The sequence below is a fragment of the Mixophyes fleayi genome, chromosome 1 (assembly GCF_038048845.1).
Source record: "Mixophyes fleayi isolate aMixFle1 chromosome 1, aMixFle1.hap1, whole genome shotgun sequence".
NCBI classification, from domain to species: domain Eukaryota; kingdom Metazoa; phylum Chordata; class Amphibia; order Anura; family Limnodynastidae; genus Mixophyes; species Mixophyes fleayi.
Window position 1 is genome coordinate 320,326,674 of NC_134402.1, and position 21,427 is coordinate 320,348,100.

Sequence of the window (21,427 nt, forward strand, 5' to 3'; positions counted from 1 at the left end):
GGTAGCAACAGCAGCAATTTTCATTCATATGGAGGATCCAGTAATGGAGGCTACAATATGTTTAGGTTGTAAGATAGTTTGTTCTGCATCTAAATATTCTTGAAAATTTTCAAATTGTCCGGACAGAGCATCCCCTCCCAGTGAGCTTGACAAGAGTAAAGCCTTTTAGCTGTTTTTAAATATTATAGTTTCTTATGGTCTGTGTAACTTGTGATTGGAAAGTCAGAACCTTCTAATAAATGTCTCAGTTCTGTCACAGCCAAGCCAAGGAACGGAGTTTCCTATTTTCTACTGAATGGTTTTGTTCCACTGGTGCTAGTTTCTTTGAAAATAACAGCATGGTTGTAGAATTAGTTTTTTTCCATGCCTCTGTAACAAAGGAGTTCTGACCGCAGACCAGAGACATCCACAAAAAATGATTGGGCTGGATGCAGATGAACAAGGACTGGTGCTGATTGCAAAACCCCTTTATAGGTTAGAATGAAAATTAACGGTGCAATTTTCCAGGGGGGGGGGAATCAATTTTTTCTATAATAATTTTAGAATCCTAGGAATTGTTGTAATGCCTTGTCATCCTTGGGAACTTGCCAGTTTTCAATGTCTTGTGTTTTCTGGATCCATTCTGATTCTGTTTCTAGTGATAATAAGGGCCAGAAATGTGATGGTTTCAGATGCAAAGACGCATTTTGTGTATAGTCTGTACATCCAGAGAATCCCCCGAAACAGCTCAAACACAGTGCCAGTGCTCAGACAGTTTAGGAATAGATTAAAATATTGTCCAAATATACCACCAGGTACTAGTCCAAAACAGCATGAAACACATAATTTTCCAAATGTTGAAAAGTTCGCTAGTGCATTAGATAGGCCCATAGGCATGACCGAGTATTTAAATTGCTCATAACATGACCAAAAAGTTGTTTTCCATTCCATTTTCATGTGGACCAAGTTGTAGGCCCTTCTGAGATTAGTTAAGATTTTTGAAGACCGCAATCTTTCTAACAATTCTAAAATGATGAAGTGGATATCTCTTACAAACAGTTATAGCATTATGTCCTAGGTTTTCAAAGTATACGCCGCAGCTCTCAGGGGTGCCGCAGTGCTGACACAGGGGTGCCGTGGCCAGGAGGAGAAAAAAAACAACAACTTACCAATCCGGCTGCGCCCGGGACCCAGCATCCTCCTTGCTTCTCACTGAATGTCGGGCGTGGCGTTATCACACCCAACACTCAGTGGCAAACGGCAGGAAAAAGGATGCTGGGTCACAGGCACCGCCGAATTGGTAAGACAGAAGAAAAGACAGAAGAAATAGAAGAAAGAAGGTCAAGTATGGTAAGTAAAGAAACGGATGGGAATGTTGATAGGAAACAGCAATGAAGCCTTGGATTTATGTGTATTATTTTTGCATACAACTATTATTATTATTATTATTATCATTTATTTGTTAGGCGCCACAAGGTTTCCGCAGCGCCGTACATAATACAAACAGGAGACCATACAGGGTGACATAGTACACAGCAATAAACACAAAGTACCAATACTTCAGAACTCCGGGCAGACATATGAGTGAAGATGGAGTAGAAGAACAGGTATGGAGACAGGAGGGGAGAGGGGCCCTGCTCATACGAGCTCACATCCTAAGGGAGGGTGGACAAACAGGTACAGGAGGGAGCCATTAAAGTAAGGGAGAGAAGGGTGGGGCTGGTGGAGAGAGGGGAGAACAAGAGAAGGATGTTTGCGAAGGTGCAACGAGGTAAGGGTTAAGTGGATTGTTGGTAGGCTTTGAGGAACAGGTGAGTTTTGAGTGCCCGTTTGAAGGAGCACAGACTGGGTGAGAGACGGATGGAGCGAGGGAGGTCGTTCCAGTGGAGGGGAGCAGCTCGGGAGAAGTCTTGGATTCTGGAGTGGGAAGATGTGATCAGAGTAGAGGAGAGGCGACGGTCGTTGGCCGAGCGCAGGGAGCGGGCAGGGGTGTGAATGGTGAGGAGGTTGGAGATGTAGGGGGCAGTAGACTGGGAGAGGGCTTTGTAAGTGGTGGTGAGGAGCTTGAAAAGGATCCTGTAGGGGAAGGGGAGCCAGTGTAAGGCGCGGTAGAGAGGGGAGGCGGAGGAGGAGCGGCGTGAGAGAAAGATGAGTCGGGCGGCCGCATTAAGAACAGAGCGAAGGGGGGCGAGGTGGGAGAGGGGGAGGCCAGTAAGGAGAAGGTTGCAGTAGTCGAGGCGGGAGATGATGAGAGCATGTATGATGGTTTTGGTGGCATCTTGTGAGAGGAAGGGCCGGATGCGGGCAATGTTACGCAGCTGGAAGCGGCAGGTTTGGGCTAGAGATTGGATGTGGGGGACAAAAGAGAGAGAGGAGTCAAGGGTGACACCCAGGCAGCGGAGCTGGGTGACAGAGGAGATGGTTGAATTATTAACCACGATGGAGAGGTTGTGGTGAGAGGGGAGCCTGGGGGGAGGGAAGACAATTAGTTCAGTTTTAGAGATATTAATTTTGAGAAAGCGCGAGGACATCCAGGAGGAGATGGCAGAGAGGCAGTCAGATACACGAGAGAGGAGAGTGGGAGAGAGATCAGGAGAAGATACGTAGAGCTGAATGTCGTCAGCATAGAGGTGATACTGAAGACCATAGGAGGAGATGAGAGTCCCGAGTGAGGAAGTGTAGAGCGAGAATAGTAGGGGGCCGAGAACAGAGCCCTGGGGGACACCAACCGGGAGAGGGGAAGGGGTGGAGGCAGAGCCAGATGTGGAGACAGAGAAGGTGCGGTTGGCGAGATAAGAGCAGAACCAGGCGTGGACAGAACCAGAGAGGCCAAGAGAGAGAAGAGTTTGCAGAAGGAGGGGGTGATCCACAGTGTCAAAGGCCGCAGAGAGGTCGAGGAGGATGAGTATGGAGAAGTGACCCCTGGATTTGGCTGAGAGGAGGTCGTTGGTGACTTTGGCCAGGGCGGTTTCAGTAGAGTGGAGGGGGCGGTAGCCAGATTGGAGAGGGTCGAGGAGGGAATTGTCTGAGAGGTAATTGGTGAGACGACAGCAGACTATCCGCTCAAGTAATTTGGAGGCATAGGGGAGAAGTGAGATGGGGCGATAGTTGGCGAGGGAGGTGGGGTCAAGATTGGGTTTTTTGAGGATGGGAGAGATGAGAGCGTGTTTGAATGAGGAGGGTACAACACCTGAGGCGAGTGATAAGTTGAGTAGGTGTGCAAGGTAGGAGCAGGCAGTAAGAGAGAGAGAACGAAGGAGGTTAGAGGGGATGGGATCAAGCGGACAGGTGGAGGGTGGAGAGGAAAGAATAAGGGAGCGAACTTCATCGCCAGATGTGGGGTGGAAGGAGCACCAGAGTTGCGTGTTGGATGGGGGTGGAGCAATAGGGGCAGGGGGAGAGGGGGAGGAAGAAGAGATGTTAAGTCTGATGGCCTCAATTTTGGAAGTGAAAAAAATGGCGAAGTCAGCAGCGGTGAGGGAAAGTGGGACTGGAGGAGAGGGGGGAGAAAGGAGGGAGTTGAAGGTTGCGAAGAGGCGGCGGGGATTAGAGGACTGAGAAGAGATGAGGGATTTAAAGAAGGTGTGTTTAGCAAGGGAGAGGGCAGAGCAGAAAGAGGAGAGGATGAATTTGAAGTGAAGGAAGTCAGCGAGGGAGCGAGATTTCCTCCAGAGGCGTTCGGCAGTGCGGGAGCACTTTTGGAGGAAGCGAGTGAGTTTGGAGTGCCACGGTTGAGGAATAAGGCGGCGGCGGCGGATAGGAGCGGCGGGGGCGACAGCATCCAGGGCAGTAGTGAGTGAATGGTTGTAGAGAGAGGACGCTTGGTCTGGACAGGCCAGGGAAGGGAGGGGAGAGAGGAGAGAATCAAGAGAGGAGGAGAAAGAGGTAAGGTCAATCGTTTCAAGGTTGCGTCTGGTGAGGGTGACTTTCGGCGGAGGGGGAGCAGGGGAGGAGGACAGAGTAAAGGAGAGGAGATGGTGGTCCGAGAGTGGGAAGGGAGAGTTTGAGAAATCAGAGAGATCGCAGAGGTGAGAGAAGACTAGGTCAAGGGAGTGGCCAAGACAGTGGGTGGGGGAGGAGGTCCATTGGGTGAGGCCAAGGGAGGTGGAGAGGGTGAGAAGTTTGATGGTGGCAGGGTCAGAGCAGTTATCAATAGGGATGTTGAAGTCGCCGAGTATGATGGAAGGAAGGTCAGAGGAAAGGTAGTGGGGGAGCCAGGCAGCGAAGTTATCCAGGAAAAGGGAGGTAGGGCCAGGGGGACGATAGATGACAGAGACGCGGAGGTGGATAGGAGAGAAGAGACGGATGGAGTGAACTTCAAAGGAGGAGAAAGAGAGGGAAGGTACGGTGGGAATGACCCGGTAAGTGCAGCAGGGGGATAGGAGGAGGCCCACTCCACCTCCTGGACGCTCATCCGGTCTGGTGGAGTGGGTGAAGGAGAGGCCCCCATAGGAGAGGGCAGCAGGTGAGGTGGTGTCAGAGGGAGTGAGCCAGGTTTCAGTGATGGCAAGAAGGTTGAGAGAGTTAGAGATGAAGAGGTCGTGGATGGAGGTCAGTTTGTTACGAATGGACCTAGAGTTCCAGAGGGCACATGAGAAGGGGAGGGAAGGATGAGGGGAGATGCGGATAAGGTTGTCGAGGTTGATGGAGCGAGGGTGGGGGTGAGAGTTGGACCAGTGGGGGGCAGTGGGGGAGAGGTTATTGGAGCCCGGGAAAGAGAAGGGACCATGAGAGGAGGACCGGTAAGGGTGACTCTGGGAGAGGATGGGAATGGGAAAGGAGCGGGGCGGCATAGTGAGAGATGTGTGGCAGGAGTGAGAGTGAAGAGGCAATGGAGGCAGGAGGAGAATACTCGAGTAAGGTCAGGTGACACTAACGGAGCGTGGAGAGACGGGAGGTGAGTTGCACAGAACCAGACGGAGTGAAACAGAAGGGTAGTGGTATAGCAGTTTAACCAGTGTAGACAATGAAACAATGTAGATGGAGAAGAGGAGTGGCAAAGCAGAACAATGTACAGTAAGCAGTAAAATAAGGTGGAGTAATTAAATAAATAGATAAAATTAAGTTAAATAAATGGATTGGTGGTGGGGTGAAATAAAACACAAGAAAAAATAAAATAAAATATTAAAACACAAGAAATAAACACAAATAAAATAAAAATAAATAAAAATAAATAAAATAAAACACAAGAAATAAAACCCAAGAAAAAATGAGGAGTCCTCCGTACCAGGAGAGACGAAGGACACGGGACAAGGAGTTCCAGGTAATCGCAGGAGTAGTTCGTGGGGACCAGAACCAGGAAAGGTCCAGGGAGCAGGAGAGGTCCAGGGGTCCAGCGATTAGGGGGATCAGATTTCGGAGGGTCGAGGCAAACGGACCAGAGTTCATGTGGACCCGGAGGGTAGTGCAGGCGGTGTAAACGGTCCAGAACGGGTTCAGATGGACCCGGAGGCTAGTGCAGGCGGTGAGAACGGTCCAGAACGGGTTCAGATGGACCCGGAGGCGGGTCAGGACATTGGGTGAGGTCAGTAGGCCTCAGTAAGGGCTGTAGGTGGGGGAGGGCAGGGGCACGTGGGGTAGCCTACGGAGGTAGGAGGCAGAGACTGGGGCACTAAGGCCAACAAAGATGGAGGCCAGTATTGATGAGGTACGAGGCCGTGGATGCCTCCAGGCACAGGGGCACAGCCAGGGAGAGGCAACAGCCGGAGCAGCGAGGGCGTCTCAGGAAACGAGTAGCAAAATCCAGGACGTAGTAGCTGGAGGTCTGGACACTGACCTGGATGAGATCCGCAGGACTAGAGGCAACCAGCAGCGTCGGGACCGGAACGAAGAGGCCACAGGAACAGAGCAGCGGGAGACCAGCAGAGGATCAGCAGCCAGAGGACCCGTTACAGAGTGGCAGCAGGAGGATCCAATGCCCAAGGACCAGTAACGGAGCAGCAGCCGCTAGAGACCACAGGCCAGGAGGAACAGCGACTAGAGAACTAAATAAGTATTTCTGTCCTGACCAAAATACTTAGAAATTACGTTTTTTTGCCCAACTACTTATAAAACGAGACTGCTCAGTAATTATTTTGGAGGGGTGTCTTGAAAAAATTATGGAGACTCTAAGGGTGCCACCGACTGCATTAAAGTAGCTAAATTAATCACTCTTCAATGCATACAATGTATTTTGAAAATGAATCTTAAATGCATACAGTGGTTCTGTGAAAGTTACTGAGACACATGTGTAATTTTTAAATCAAAGATCATCCCTATAGCAGGTATTAAAGATGTGGCTGAAACAAGCACACACTGCATTAACACACCATCGCTGTACATGGGCTACGTTAGTCAGCCCCTTCCCTTGTGCTCATTAGCGTAACACTCGTTCTAGGCTTGCGTGGTAGGGAGTCACGCAAGAATCGTTACGCAAACGTACGTATGTCCGTACCTGAATCAGGCCCTCGTGGTTTACAGTTACTAAAATGTGGATTAGCAGATGGATGAATTATATTTTGATTACTTCTTTCCTGAGCACATTGAGTCAGTCGAGTATTTATTGTAATACAAAGGTCCAAAAAACTATCTAGATCTGATGGAGGATCAATTTGGGTCAGTTTGTCCTTGATATTATCATTAAGACCAAGGTGAAATTGATGTTTCATAGCCGCCATATTCCCATCCATTGATGGAATTCCACCACATATTCCATCACAGAACGTTGAACCTTGGAGAAGGTAGGACAAAACAGATTCAGTGGTTGCTGCACGATTTGGGTCATCACTTTCCCAAAAGTCTGCAAAAATGCTGATAATGAACTGAATAAAGGCTTATCCAACAACAGAGTAGCACAATCTACTCCTTTTGATAATGTTAAAATCATGCCCACCTTTAAAGACTCTGTGCTATAGGGCCGAGGGCACATCTGGAGTGCCAGCTGACACTGTGCAATAAAAGAATGTTACTATATCTGATGACATCTAAATTTTTCAGGGGGTTAAATTCTGGGTTAAATTTCCATATTAGCTGCAACCACTTGTTATTTTGTTTCGATTTTGCATGACTGACACTTGAACATGAATGGTTTGAATAGTTATAAATTATTATTTAGAGTGAGCATTGGAGGTGGTTTGTCATTATAGCCTACCAGCATGTATACCTTTGCCTACAAATGGACATCAATACAAATAAAGTTAAGATGTGCTTGCATGTTACTACTGCAAAGTATGGTATGATATTTAGTACATTTGCTACCAGAGTGGATTCAGGCTTTTATAATAGTGACTATAATGGCATCTGTACAGCATAGCAGTAATCAGAATGGGCTTTGCACTGTAATAATACTCACTAGAATAGGCTTTTTGTTGCATACTGGATATCAGCTGGGGTTCTGTACTATATATTGGTCATTAATTGGGTAGCACATTGGCACAGTGGTTAGCCATGCTGTCAGACAGAAGTGGGGTCATGCCTGGGCACATCATTGGAGCATCTTATTGGTTTTAATACTTGATATATTACAATTACTTCTTGGCATATTGAATTTTGCTGGTCATTTTATTTTATTACATATTTTATTGAGGGTATTACTTTTATGATGTATATGATGACATTGTGATATATAAGCATGGGGCTGTTTATAGTACGGTTGTTATGGCCATTAAATTGTACGTGGTTGGTATGCACAGTTTTCATTTTCCTGTTATAATGTGCATATCAAGTATTTCAGTTACTATGCATAGACACCAAGCATATAATTTGTTGTACCACGGATGGCCAGTGTTGACCATTTTACAGGACTGCACTATGCACAGAGCAGAAAATATATAATTTATTTTGTTGTACCATTTTTTTTCCCCATAGTAATCTGGTAATTGCTAGATTACTATGCTGTTTGTGCCACAAAATGCAAAAAATGCCCCTCCCCATATTTTGCATATCCAAGCCAGGTGTGGTGATTGGGCTGTCAAACACTGCCCTGGCGACTTTAGGACTAGTTTCACTATGGGTGAAAATGCTTCTATTCAATTTAGCGTTTCTTTTTGTCTATATCAAATTGGTAGGGGGTGTAGAAAATGGGGCTGCCCCCCCTCCTGTGGTTTCTGTTGGGTGGGCAAACACTACACTGTGTTTTGCCCCCCCCATGAACTTCTACACAAAAGCCTTCATGCTACTTTCTGAAGTCATGGTATCTGTTCTAAACTTGTGAAACTTTTTTAAATTATAGATTGTCTTGGTATGGATTTAATAGAGATTGATTGATTTGTTTATTTATTTATTTTTTTTACTAAACTGTGGGTTTGAAAAAGTGGGGAGGTTGCCTATAGCAGCTAATCGGATTCTAGCTATCATTTATTTAGTAGTACATTCTATAAAATGACAGCTAGAATCTGATTGGTTGCTATAGGCAACATATCCACTTTTTCAAACCCGGAGTTTAGTAAATATACCCATAAGTGTTCCATTTAATAATAACCTTTGTTTATGATGAACAACTAGCTATTCACTTTACTTTTACCCTGAATTTCATGCAGTGCGTCTAGTAACAAACATGAGATATAGCAATTTAAATTTATAACACATGCCATAACCAGTGAAGCAGTGACTATAGATTTAAAAATACTCCCGATCAAATGAGATTAGGCTGTCAACGAAATCTGAATAAAACTAGGTTAATGTCTATTAAAAATGAACATTTTTAAGATGAACAATTGAATTTATCTATCTTTCTAACAGCTATTGTACTAATTGGTAATTAATATTAATAATAATATTTAATAATGTATAAATAATTTTTGGTCAAAACCCTGAAACACTGACAAAAATTAACATATGATTGGGTGTCTTTGTATATCTACAGCATAGTTGCCAACTTATGGCAGTCGGTGTCCGGGAGCTGCCAGGGGGAGGTGGGCGTACAGGGGGCGGGACTCCAAAAATTGCATCGTTTTGACCCCGCAAACACGTCATTTTACAGCGGGGCCGGGGCCAAATGTCACAATACTTAGGGAATTGCAGCATTTTGGATTTAATTCTGCCCACTTCACTAGGAAGTGGGCAGATGCGGGAGTCCGCCATACTCTCCCGGGAGTCCAGGAGACCCACCTGGAATCCGGGAGTCTCCCGGACATTCCGGGAGAGTTGGCAAGTATAATCTACAGTCACTGTTACAACTGAGATACCAAACACAAGAAATAGGGGCTCCAAGCTCTCTAGTAGTCTTTGGCCTTTTGCCCCCCCCCCCTCCCCCTTCATGAAATTTTCCTTCCTACGCCCCCCAGATTGGTTACCTCTTCATAAATGTAGTGTCATTCTCTATAGCAGTCCAAGCTCCAGTCAGAAAGACTCACATGAAACCCTGAGAATTGCATGCAGAGGGATTTTATTGTGCAGTTGGTCAATACAAAAGGTTAGGTTCATTTCAGTACTCTGTTCCTGGACTTTAGGGACAGTTGGCTACTATATTATGTATTACTGACATTGTATAGATAAATCATCTCCTCCTCTGCGTGTGATCTTTATGATGATCTGTACTTACAGAGAATTGATCATTTCTGTATTAAATTATAGCGCATTTCGATTGTGAATCACCTCTCTGTGATGTGCTCAAATAGAATCCGAGGAACCCATATGGGTATGGCGGCCATAGTACCAGAGATTAAGCTAAGGAGACTTTGCTACAACAAAATGGCTTCTGTGAGGACAAACGGTAAATTACATTCTTATTCCTTTAGTGTTCGGCAACACTGCTAAGCTTCTGGTTTGAGCAGGGAAGAGGCGTCCCCTAGCCTAGAAGTGTTCCCGAGGTCCCGGAGACAGGTAACGTTTCCTTGTACTCTATCCAGCTGCTCAGTGTCCGCTGATATTATAGATCCAGAGGCGCTGACGTCATACACATCAGGTGATCGGTGCCTGCTGAGTTCCCCCAGCGCTGTCACTTGTCATATATGTTACTGGCTGCTGGTCCCCGGTGCATGTTAGTGTCCATTTCTGGACAGACATACGTGTTACTGTGTTCGGTGTAGTTCTTTGACAATCATTATTAAATGTACTGACAGTCTGTAATATAATCCCTAAGTACAAAACTAGTTCTCAAGTTTAGTTATATATCATTTCAACTCCATGGCTTTTGTGGAAAGCTAAATATATTCATACTATTTATTTATGTTAATAATTTATTGTTCTAAATTTAGTAATTGTTAAAAAAAAAATAGTGGTCTGGTAAAGGGTGGTATGCCGTACCGCCACTTACTGTTTTTATTGTTAAACTATCAAATCCCATTCACTTACATTTTCCATACTGCCACTTCTAAATTTTCATACCGCCACATGTAAATTTCCACTTTGACCTTTGCCTAGGACCCCCAGGGGGAATTCAATTGGCTGCCTTACCGCCGCAAGAAACACAGCCTGCGCACTATTACCGTTACTACGGTATTTCTGCACATTATTACCGTTAGCACGGTAATCTTTAACAGAGCAGAAATCCGGGTTAAAATTACCGTATTAATGCTAATAGAGCGCAGGCCGCGTTACTTTTGGCAGTAACGCTCCCAATTAAATCTCCCTTCCCCCCCTCAAGTGTCAGTGTATTTTTTTTCAGAGACCCCAAAAGAGGTGGTTCCTGATAGAATACATTGCCCCTGATAGAATACATTGCCTTTTCTACAATTTTAAACCCATAGCCAGATTGTGAGACTCAAATTGGAGTTTTGATGGCCGGTTGTGCAGCTCTAAAGCTATTCCTATGTTTTGTATGTCATAAATAATACATTGGTAAAAAAAAAAAATATTCATCATGAATAAATAGTTTTTTTTTTTTTGTGTTGTTAGTAAAAATATTTTCTATGGTTGGCAAGCAGTTATTGTCTTCTTCTGGATAAACACGTGTTACTATCATGGGTTATTGTGTCTGTCTCCAGCATGCCGACTCCGCCCCTGGACGAGCTGCAGGTGACCCAGAAAGATCCCAGAACAGGGAAGCTGCGCACTGTACCTGCTCTGGTATGATATCTATATCATGTGTCATCTCTAGATGGGACCATGCCAAAACTAAACAATGCTGCACACTTCAGAACCGCCTCCATTCTCATTGAGCCTTTCAGTTAGTTTTTTGTTTTATTTATTTTTAATGACCATTCTGATTTTTAAATGTTTCCTGTTTAAATTCTATATACATGCATTAATAGCCCCTTAACCAAAAGGAACCTACAATACCTAGAATTTTCAGTTTAGTAGACTTGGAATCTAGAAGGTCTTTGATTTGGCTATCTTTAGGAAAATAATATTACCAATGCTCCCAACTTAGCCGTTGGTTCACCTATGCTTATGGTAAGTGAAGAGCTGTTGAAACTGAACTCATTGTAGCTTTTTAAGCAGTGACACTGCCAGGAAATTTGAAGTCTGAAAGTTTTATCAATAGCCACCCTTTCTCCATAAGCCTAATTAACTAGGTCTGTTAACAGGAATAAAAACCCTAATGTAGCTATGCTATTTATTACATGTAATTGTATAGTTAAGAACTGATCTCAAGATACAGAGTGCTGTAAATTATTCTTCTTCATTACCAAAAACAAAAAACAACACAACTATATAATGTGAAGCCTAACATTGACCGTATAACTATGTTTTAAGTAGGGTAAACTTTAATAGGCGGCAGTAGGATTTGTACTGGATCATTATACCTTTTATTCTTTCTATTTTTACCACTTCAGGATTCAAACAGAGTTACATCCAGGCACTTTATAGTGTATACGCCTCCGCCAGACTCCTGTGATCCTGCTCTCCTGGAGGAGTTTTTGGAAAGGGCACATTTCATCACAAAGGACCTTGATTGGTTGCTAGAACTGCCACATGATCGTTTTTGGTGCCAGGTGAGGAGGTACCATTTCTTTAACCACCATCATTGAAAATGCGTTAGCAATTTTACTTGAAAATATTATTTTTTTTGTTTGTCTTCTGTTATTGCCCTCCTAATCCCAGTCCTATAATTATCATCATTTAAATGATTATAATTATTACAGCTGCTACATTGTGTTTTTCACTGTGTTTCTTTTTGGTATTTTGTGATGTATGCCGTGCATCTGCTTCTCTTTTTTCCTGAATTGTGGTTTATCACAGGTAATATTTGATGAGTCACTACAAAAATGTCTGGATTCTTTTCTGAGTAGTGCCCCTCGTAGATATGACCATCAAACCGCACTCCCACCGGCTGTGCAACGTGTGCAGGATAAACTTCATCGCTATGTTTTTCTCACTTTCCTACGGATGTCTACACATAAAGAATCCCAGGTATGGTGTTTGTGCAAGTCTAGAGTATTTAAGATCAATTGTATATGGGATTTAACACACATGAATTTTAGACCACTGCATTTATCCTAAATCCATGGCATGCTGAAGAAATTGTATTTTTTTTCTCAATATAAAGTGTCACTGTGGGAGAGGTTTAATACCTTCAGAACTTCAGCTAGAGTTTTTTTTATGCTGCCTTGAAGAACTTGACATGAAATACTGCTTATAATATTTGAGCAGCTTTCACTAGTGTGACTTTGTTTTTGAACTGAAACTGTCTTTCAGCTCTTAATTGGGGAACAAATTGTAACAAGAGCATAATACATTGGAGATCAGTTGAGCATTAATTTGTTTCAATGTTATTTTTTTTATTTTATTTTATTTTCCAGGGAAGGGGGAAAGAGAAAAATAAAAAGTGTAGTTTAGGAGCGTACACATATAAGCATTGGATCACAGCAGTAATAATATTTATATATTAAACCTGAGATATGACAGATTTAGTATTTCTGCTTGTCTGACTTTAGCTTTTAAAAATGTATATTGTGCCCCATTTGTTTGTCTCGTTCAGGATCATTTCATCACTCCCTCTGTGTTTGGTGAAATTTTGTACAACAACTTTCTTTTGGATATCCCGAAACTCCTGGATATATGTGTCCTCTTTGGGAAGGGAAACTCTGCTCTTTTGCAAAAAATGATTGGTGAGTAATGTCATACCATGCCTGTTTCTTTATACATAACTTTCTGCATCTATTTTAATGTACCACACTCTCATTATCGTCATGGGGGTAAATGTATCAAGCTGAGAGTTTCCGGCAGGTTTGAAAAGTGGAGGTGTTGGCTATAGCAACGTTTAAGATTCTAGCTTTCATTTTGTAGAATGTACTAAATAAATGACAGCTAGAATATGATTGTTTGCTATAGGCAACACCTCCACTTCTGAAACCCGCTGGAAACTTGCTGCTTGATACATTTACCCCATGGTGTTACTTAGTAGTTTCCAGGCTTTTTGTGTTTGTTTATGCCTTTTTGTTTGATGTGGGCCCTTGTGTATCATGATTTCACCTTCACTTTTTCTTTGTCTATTTTCTATTGATTTTCTGCATATGTATATTCACAGGTAATATTTTCCAGCAGCAGCCTAGTTATTACCAGGATCTGGATGACTGTGTACCAACATTGCTACAAGTAAGGAATGGCTTGCCATGAAAATAAATATTCCTGTTGTAAAACTATACATGCAGCAATTTTCTAGCTCATTTTGACAGATATAGACAAATGGCCAAGAATCACCTTGTGCATAGTCATTCACCATCCATCAATATGGCAGAGAATAATTTAAATCCATCCAGATATCTGCAGTATATCATAATCTGTCAACCACAGTAACAGCTAATTTTTTCTTTGTTTATCCAATGGCACATGCCAAGACTGCCCCCTCTCGCCTTTGATCTTGGCTTTGATTATTGAGCCCCGTAATCAAAATCCAGTCTAACACAGACATAGTAGGAAATCACATGAACCTGAATGAACATAAAATATCATTATATGCGGACAATGTGCTCTATGCTTTCGAAATCCTTGACCTTACTATCTGTTCCATGAAATTAAGCAGTCTGGCTTCTTATCAGGGAACAAGGTGAACACAGAAAAGACCAAGGTTCTGGACCTTCACATTCCCTTCACCATGAGAAATTGGTAGCCCTACAAAATTAAATATCTATGCATATATGTTACTAAACATTATCATTACTTTTCAAAGCCAATTATTCCACACTTATAGCTACCATTAAAACAGACCTGGCCTCTTGGTCTAAACACTCAATCTTATAGGTTGACTGGATTAATTTAGTCAAGATGAACATCCTGCCAAGCCTGCTCTACCTCTTCCAGGCTCTTCTCATATCCCAGTTCATATCTTTACTTCTCTCCATCACCACACCTCAATCTTTATCAAGACCAAAATAACGCGTACTACAAACCCCGGCTATTAGTGGAAACCATTGATGAATGACTGGGCAGATATTTGGGATAAAACTGCCATCAGCTCTATCTGTTTAAAAATTAAGTAGAACTTATATAAGGTTTTTTTCGCTGACACTATGTTCCCGTAAGCTTGTATAACATTTATTCCACAATCTCGACAGATGCTGGAAAAGTTATTCCTCCTCCAGCTCCTTTCTTCATATCTGACAGGCATATCCCAAATTGTGTGAATGCTGGAGTTACATCAAAAACCTTATTTACACTATTGCCCAGGTTGACATTACCATCAAGCACTTCTTCCTCCTTTTGCCCATACCTACAAGACACCAAAACAAACTTAACCTTCTCATTCAGCTCTGCTGTCATTTGTCAGTTAGCCTACAAATTGAGAGCCGTCACTTTAGAATGTTACACACCATGTAAGCTACTCAAAAATTCTCCTATTTGCTTGATTGTTATCCTTCGCTGTATAAACTGCCTAATACAGTATACAAAAAAAAATGTTTAAAAAATAGATCCATATTTTAGTCTCTCCCAGTTGATAAACCATTGAGATGAAGACCGCTTTCATTATGTGTGCTGTTATTGATTTATCGCTTTAATAAGGCAATTTTTTTTTTAACATGAGTTAGCTACACCAAAATGATCCTGGTTCTGAATGAACCTCTCGCATCAAGGGCCTCATTTAGAGATGGGAGAAACTCTAGTTAGATGGTTAAAATTATCATGTGGAGAAAGCATGTTGCGATGAAAATGGTTTAAATACATTATTTCTGCCTGCTAGGAAAATGTTGCCTGCTTTTGCGTGTAGCATACTCTGTGATTTAGACTTGAGCCAGGACATGTCCCTCAACTCTAAATCTGTTGGGACATTTTAAGCAGGACTATACGGTTTTGCTAAGATGCTCCTTAACACTAAATAAGAGCCCAAGTGTCTGGAATGGGCAGGAGTCAATCCACAGACAATCCTTATATCAGAATCATAGAAAAAAGCACTCTGTGACAGGGGAAGACTCCTAGATTGGGTAACCAAATTATCCAGGTGCTTTAAGTATTTAAGTGATGGAGATGTGCTCTCACCCAGGCCAAGCTCTGTAAAAATAGCATCTACACAGGCCCTAACCTCCACTGCACCAGATTCACATGGGGAAGAGGATTTGGGGGACAGTAATTAGACGGAGGATCCCTGAAAAGGACTAGATCCAACTATATATCCAAAACTCTGCGTACAAAGGCAGATCTTTCTGTCAACACCATGCAGACCTCATTCAAATCTGAGATTCTGGAGGTTAAAAAAGAAGTATTACAGCGAGGCCAAGGCATTTCAGATGTAGTGTCTCCAAACGAAGAATGTATTGACTCTACTACGTCCCTGACCAATACAGTCAGCATGTAGAAAGAATATAAACATAATCTACACCCAACATCTGAATGATTGGTTAAACAGAGGTAGAAGAAATATCCTCCGAACCAGAGGAATGCCTGAGTCAATACTGACATAACAAAGGCTGATATAAGAAAGACATTAACCAAACGTTTCACCCATTTGTTGCTGGAGCTACCGTTAGAGGAATTTAGGCTGGACCTTCTGCAGCAGAGTAAAGTAAATGATCATCATCGCCCCAGCAGGTGCTGTCCATCAACAGCAAACATTTTTGAAGAGGGTATGGTCTATCAAGGTCCAAGGTGGGGGTATTCACTTACAAAACTAATGGATTATCTAGGTACTCCACCCAGGGTGTGAGATCAAAACTATGCATGGAGGTCCTTATAGGTGCAGAGAGCATTATTTTCCCACGTGTAGTGTAAGAAGAATCTATTTTTCCAGTGCCAACAGGAGAACGCCCGGATCGATTATCCCTGGAGAATCTGAGATGAATCCATTACAGGTGTTAAGAGAAAGTCCATAGGGGATAACTGAAATGTCACATTAACTGTATCTCTTTATCTCACAGTTTAAGTGTTCAATGATAGGGTAAAATAAGCAGGTTATGGAGAAACCGCCTGGAAAGCACTGCTACAGTGTGCTGTATTCCTGAAGGATAAACTTGAACAGTCTAACCAAGTATGGTGAATTCTAAAACAGTTGGACTTCATGCACTCCTTCTTCCCCCGCCTTCCACCAAAAAAAATCTGCCACACTCTTACATCTACTGAGGATGGAGAATTTTGCCCTAGTAGTCTTGCCCGTCCACAAAAATTTGTTGACCGTACACTGGACATGTGTTAAGTAGGAGGTAGATACAGGGATTGGAAACATTTAAAACAAAATAGCCTAGATAATATATTCATTTTAAATATCCCCACTCTGCATGGGGAATTGCTGTTGTACAGAGGAGCTATTTTCTATGAGAGAGATGCCTAGATACGTCAACCATGACAGCTGTCAAGAAAAGGGAAACATCTGCCTACACTTGTAAAAAATTATTTTAGCGTCTCTGGAATGATTTATATAAAGTTGCCCATGCAAGTTTTTTTTCTATAGAAATATTTTTCTTTATAACTCTATTAGATCATGTGGGAAAGCTTTAAGAATGGGTTAGCGTGCCTTTTATCAAAGTTTAGTATATGATCTTCACTGTCTTTCTAAGGTGTTCAGCTCCATTATGAACGTTTGTGGGCTTCAGCAGGATGAATGTGAAGAGCCCCTGAAGCTGAGAGATAGAAATCCAACAACACCACTAGACATGCCAGAGAAGGTCAGCTGCGTATGCGTCACAGACTCTGTTTAATATAAAAAATATTCTGTTTAACTGCCTTTACAGCTCCTTTCTGCCTTTTCACTTTCACAGGAGCTGCAGGATGCAGTAGTTTATCTCTGTGACACATCTAGCACAATTTGGGCATTTCTTGAGATTTTTCCCGTGGCTTCTCACACGCTACAGAAACATAACTTCCTCAGCAGGTATGTCAGAATAGCGAGTGATTGGGTAATCAGTACTTGCTTTACATTGTTAGGCGAGTAATAGGTTCTCTTGTGATGTCAGTTATTGGACAGGAAACCCTTAAAGTAGTAAAAAAAAAATGATATTGCCAAATATATGTAAATGTTCTTATACAAGTCAGAATTTAAGAGATTTTACCTTGTATGTATCCTGGCTGTACAAGTTATTGTTACACATTATCAGTAAATGTAGCCTTTGAAAGTTGTCATTCAGTGTCTTTCAATAAATGCTAAATTGTTGCTTGCATGCAAACATACATCCTGATGATCGCATTATCTCCCATTTCTTAAGTTCTAATAAGTTCATGAAACCGTCATGTATTTATCTGAACGTTGATTATAACGTATGTTTAGAGCAAATTTCATCTTGGGTATAATTTAGTTATAAATTGTATTTTAGACATTATTATCAAAGTTTTAAGTTTATTTAAAAATATTACATGGTTTGCAATGAGTATAGCACCTACAAATGTTAGAAATACTATTACCTGCTAATTAAACAAAACCATTTTGTCCTGATCATTTTTTCCTTTTACTATATATTCCATTGTTTTCAGAGTGAGCTCTTTTTATGAGCTATTCTGCCCAGAACTCGAATCCGCAATAATAAAACGAAATTTTGAGGATAAAAGGTAAATATAATATTTTAATTGTACTCCAGCGTTTATTCTCAACATTTGTTAACATGTACTCTTTTCCAAGCAAAAATAGTGAAATCTGTTTTTACTTTAAATCTGCAGGAGTGTAGTTGTCATATTAACAAATTGAGGATGAATTTAATAATTCCAATAGAATACTGAAATACAAATAGATTTCTTGATTGGTAGAGAATGGTCAATCTCCAGCTAAAATCCACAAAACACATTAGTGAAAGCATACTATTGATAAACCATTAAACACAACTGCCATTGCTTTTGTATAGCCTAAGCTTCTGTATGTAATAAGGTCTATGTAATATATAGTGTTTTAAATACATGTGTACTCAGTGCTCGAAGTGTGCTTATATGTTGTAGAATCCTAACAGAAACAGAAAATGATGAACAATCACCATCACGTTTTTAAAAGAAGAGTAATGAATCAAAGGAAATGTAAATAACAATTGGCATACATAAGAAGGGCTAATATGAATTAGTTAATACAGTGCTCTCTTTATACTACTCCCCTATATAACACCACCCACATTAACCACTAGGCAAAGTCTCTGTACAAAAGTATATTAAAATTTCTCTTTCATCCTATCTGGGGGACACTGCTACCATGGGTTGTATGAGGGGAGCGTGGAGTTGGCACTTAGCTAGTTAACTGGTTTAATGTATCAATGCTGACAGACCCCTCCCTTCTGCAATCCCCTATAGCTCAACAGTTTAAATTAAATGCCCAAGGGAGTTGGGCTTACTTTTTGTGCTAGATAGTTTCTTAACTTTAATTTACTTTTAAATTACTTTATTATTTTAGGGAAGTATTTTTTACTTTTGCATTTTTATCTGAGGAGTGTGCTCTAGAGATAGAGAGCAGCGATTAGGCAGCGGCACTACTCTGTCTCATGAGAGGTGGATGGGTCTCACTGACAGCGCCTGCAGTGTTTAACAGTGCTGACAGGCGGCTTGCTGTCACACTGACAGCCTCCCATCATACCGGCGCAGCCTTCACAGGCATAGAGCGCCGGTACTCGGAGTTATGGCGGGCGCCATCTTGCTGGGGCATACCAAGTTCCCCTTCAGAAAAAGGAGGGGGAATCTTGGTTTTAAGCTGCAGGATCTTAAGTAGAGGAGAACAGAGGATATAAAATGTCGCTGTCAGTGAGAACAGACAGGCGTCCGTCCCTGACACCTAGGAGAAGTGCGGGGACGGCGCCTGACAGTAGATGTGCATGAATTGTATGTTTGTGGCATTTTAGACAATGGTAAATTGTTGGTTACATGTTATATACAAAGCAGGCAGAGTAGCGCTGACAAGATAGCAATTGTTTAATTATGCAGTACATAGATGATATATATTCTATATAACATCTATTTGGTGATATTCTCACTAACCCAGTGTTCGAAGTGTGCCAGTATGACACGCTATGCAATACCCCCACTTCTAAATTTCCATACTCCCATTTCTAAATTTCCACTTCAACCACTGCATGTACTTTAAAAATACTTAATTAAAATGAGGCAATAAGTTCGTATAACAGATGAGCTTGAAATTCAAATATAGGCTTTGCTGTAAACAGCATCACATTCTTAAAGGATAAAATGTCTTTCCCTTTTAGATTGTAAGTTCTCAAGAGCTTGGCCTTCTTCCTTCCTGTTCCTTCTCTTTTCATTACCTATTATACTTCTGCTCAGTGGCTACATTTTGTACCTCCTCCTTGGGCTCTTTGCCCCTGACTCAAGTTCTCCATTGCCGTTGCACGTCCATCAGTGGCTTTATTCCAGTTAGTCGCACTCACGCTTAAGAGCACAGGTTTCAGCTTGCACTGAATATACCACTTGCACTGCATTGCCCATTTAGGCTTTTATTAGCTGTATTGAGATTTGTATTGTTAGATGTTTACTGTTTTGTCCTGTAATATCACATACTGTTTTGTTGTTTGCCCTCGGTATGGCGCTGCAGACCATTTGTGGCATCCTATAAATATAGGATAATAATACAAATTAAATTGTAATATTGCAATTAGAAGTGGAAGAGGCTAAATTTAAAAAAGTGAGCAACAGTATAGTAGTAAGAAATAAATGAATCATTTTTATAAATTAATATTGGAATTAAAAATAGAAGTAGTAGATATAATAATGAACTTGTACCACTTTTGGAATACAAGCCAAGACTTGCCCTCAGCTGCAGATGGTCAAATTGTTGACCAGGCATGCCAGCAAAGTAACAACTTACTGAGAAATCACTATACTGGTTATATACATTTCCAAACCAGCACAGGGCAATTGCTAACGTAATTAGAATGTCAGCAATGGTATTGTACTTAGAAGTGTATGCATGTGATATATTTGTAGATGTGCATCTGCTTCCTTATTCAGACCAATTCCCATACTAAATAAAATAATATGTAATGTATATTTTGTTTTTTTAACTCTGTATTGCTAGCCTGCAGCATGATCTGTGGAGGAGGCTATCTCATTCCAGAAAGAAGTTGTTAAACATATCTCACATTATTATCAGCACTACAAGTCTGCAGCCCATCCTGGAGCACAGGTAAATGTAAGACCGTCTTGACACCACCTTCCTGTGTGTCTCCAGTGTGGCCAAACGCCTAAGTTTCTTTTGTTTTGCAGAGCAGACAAAATTCAACCCTATGTGGAGGAATTCCTGCAAATATTAACAAATCTTCTTCCAGAGAGGAGGTAAGATCGGCTTCAATATAAATACAAACTTATTTATTTTGTTTATTTGTGGTGTTGATCCATTGAAGTCTTTTTTTTTTTCCATTTATTTTAACTTGTTTTCAGGCTTAATGGATTACTGTTATTATGTCTCTGTCATGTATCTGATCTCCAGGTTTCTGTGTGACTATGATGAGCTGTTCACTGTAGCTGAGGACATCAGCTTGCTGAAACAAGTCTCCCCTTCACTGTATCCTTTACCAAATCTGACAGTAGGAGAAAGCTATGTGGCCTCATTGTGTTTGAGTATCCCTTAACTTTTTATCAGTGATGAGACTCGCACAACATACCTGTTGGCAGGTGTTCAGAGTGCGTGGGCAGAGACTCGGAAATCCAGGCCACATACAGTACCCGCAGTTCAGACTAGACCCGAGAGGAACCTGGAAGGAGCATGTGGAAGCAATGGACAAACCTCGCATTCTAGAGAAGAACCCGAAGTGAGGACACAGATGAGTCTCTGTATTATTTCTTGTAGCATTAATATTTCATTGTTATTCAATATTTTCATTTCACCTCCTGTACATTTTCCCACCTCGATCCACATTTCTAATCGTATCTGTTTATTTTTTCAACTCTGGTTTATTTCTTAAATTAATAGATTGGTTTGTCACTGTGTCGCTCAGTGTGCAGGTGCTACAGCTGGCCCTTTTGTTAGTGGCGTTGAGCTGGACTCCTTAGTGTCCCAGGTGAAAGATTTGCTTCCTGATCTGGGTGAGGGCTTCATCTTGAGATGTTTTGAAGAATATGGGAACAATCCTGAAAGTGTCATCAACCACTTGCTGGAGGATAACTTGGCATTAAGTCTACAGGAACTAGATCGGACACTGCCAAGGTATTTGAATATGATCAACAAAAGTCATGCTTTCAG

At 41.7% G+C, this 21,427-nt stretch overlaps 1 protein-coding gene across 3 annotated transcripts in view; it reads left to right on the top strand.

The window, feature by feature from the left end:
- Positions 1–9,681: 9,681 nt before the first annotated feature.
- The window catches only part of ASCC2 (activating signal cointegrator 1 complex subunit 2), a 29,672-nt gene continuing 17,926 nt past the window's right edge, over positions 9,682–21,427 (top strand). Inside the window, exons 1-14 of one of the 3 annotated variants that reach the window (XM_075213222.1) lie at positions 9,682–9,780; positions 10,884–10,965; positions 11,676–11,834; positions 12,082–12,252; positions 12,821–12,950; positions 13,370–13,437; positions 16,827–16,934; positions 17,028–17,140; positions 17,737–17,811; positions 20,264–20,371; positions 20,452–20,520; positions 20,675–20,749; positions 20,828–20,996; positions 21,183–21,391. In XM_075213222.1, the coding sequence (XP_075069323.1) occupies positions 10,885–10,965; positions 11,676–11,834; positions 12,082–12,252; positions 12,821–12,950; positions 13,370–13,437; positions 16,827–16,934; positions 17,028–17,140; positions 17,737–17,811; positions 20,264–20,371; positions 20,452–20,520; positions 20,675–20,749; positions 20,828–20,996; positions 21,183–21,391 (1,535 nt within the window). In that variant the 5' untranslated portion in view covers positions 9,682–9,780; position 10,884. Of the gene's footprint in view, positions 9,781–9,842; positions 9,863–10,794; positions 10,966–11,675; positions 11,835–12,081; positions 12,253–12,820; positions 12,951–13,369; positions 13,438–16,826; positions 16,935–17,027; positions 17,141–17,736; positions 17,812–20,263; positions 20,372–20,451; positions 20,521–20,674; positions 20,750–20,827; positions 20,997–21,182; positions 21,392–21,427 lie in introns of those variants that run through there. The other 2 variants (XM_075213232.1, XM_075213242.1) reach the window with 2 other exon arrangements.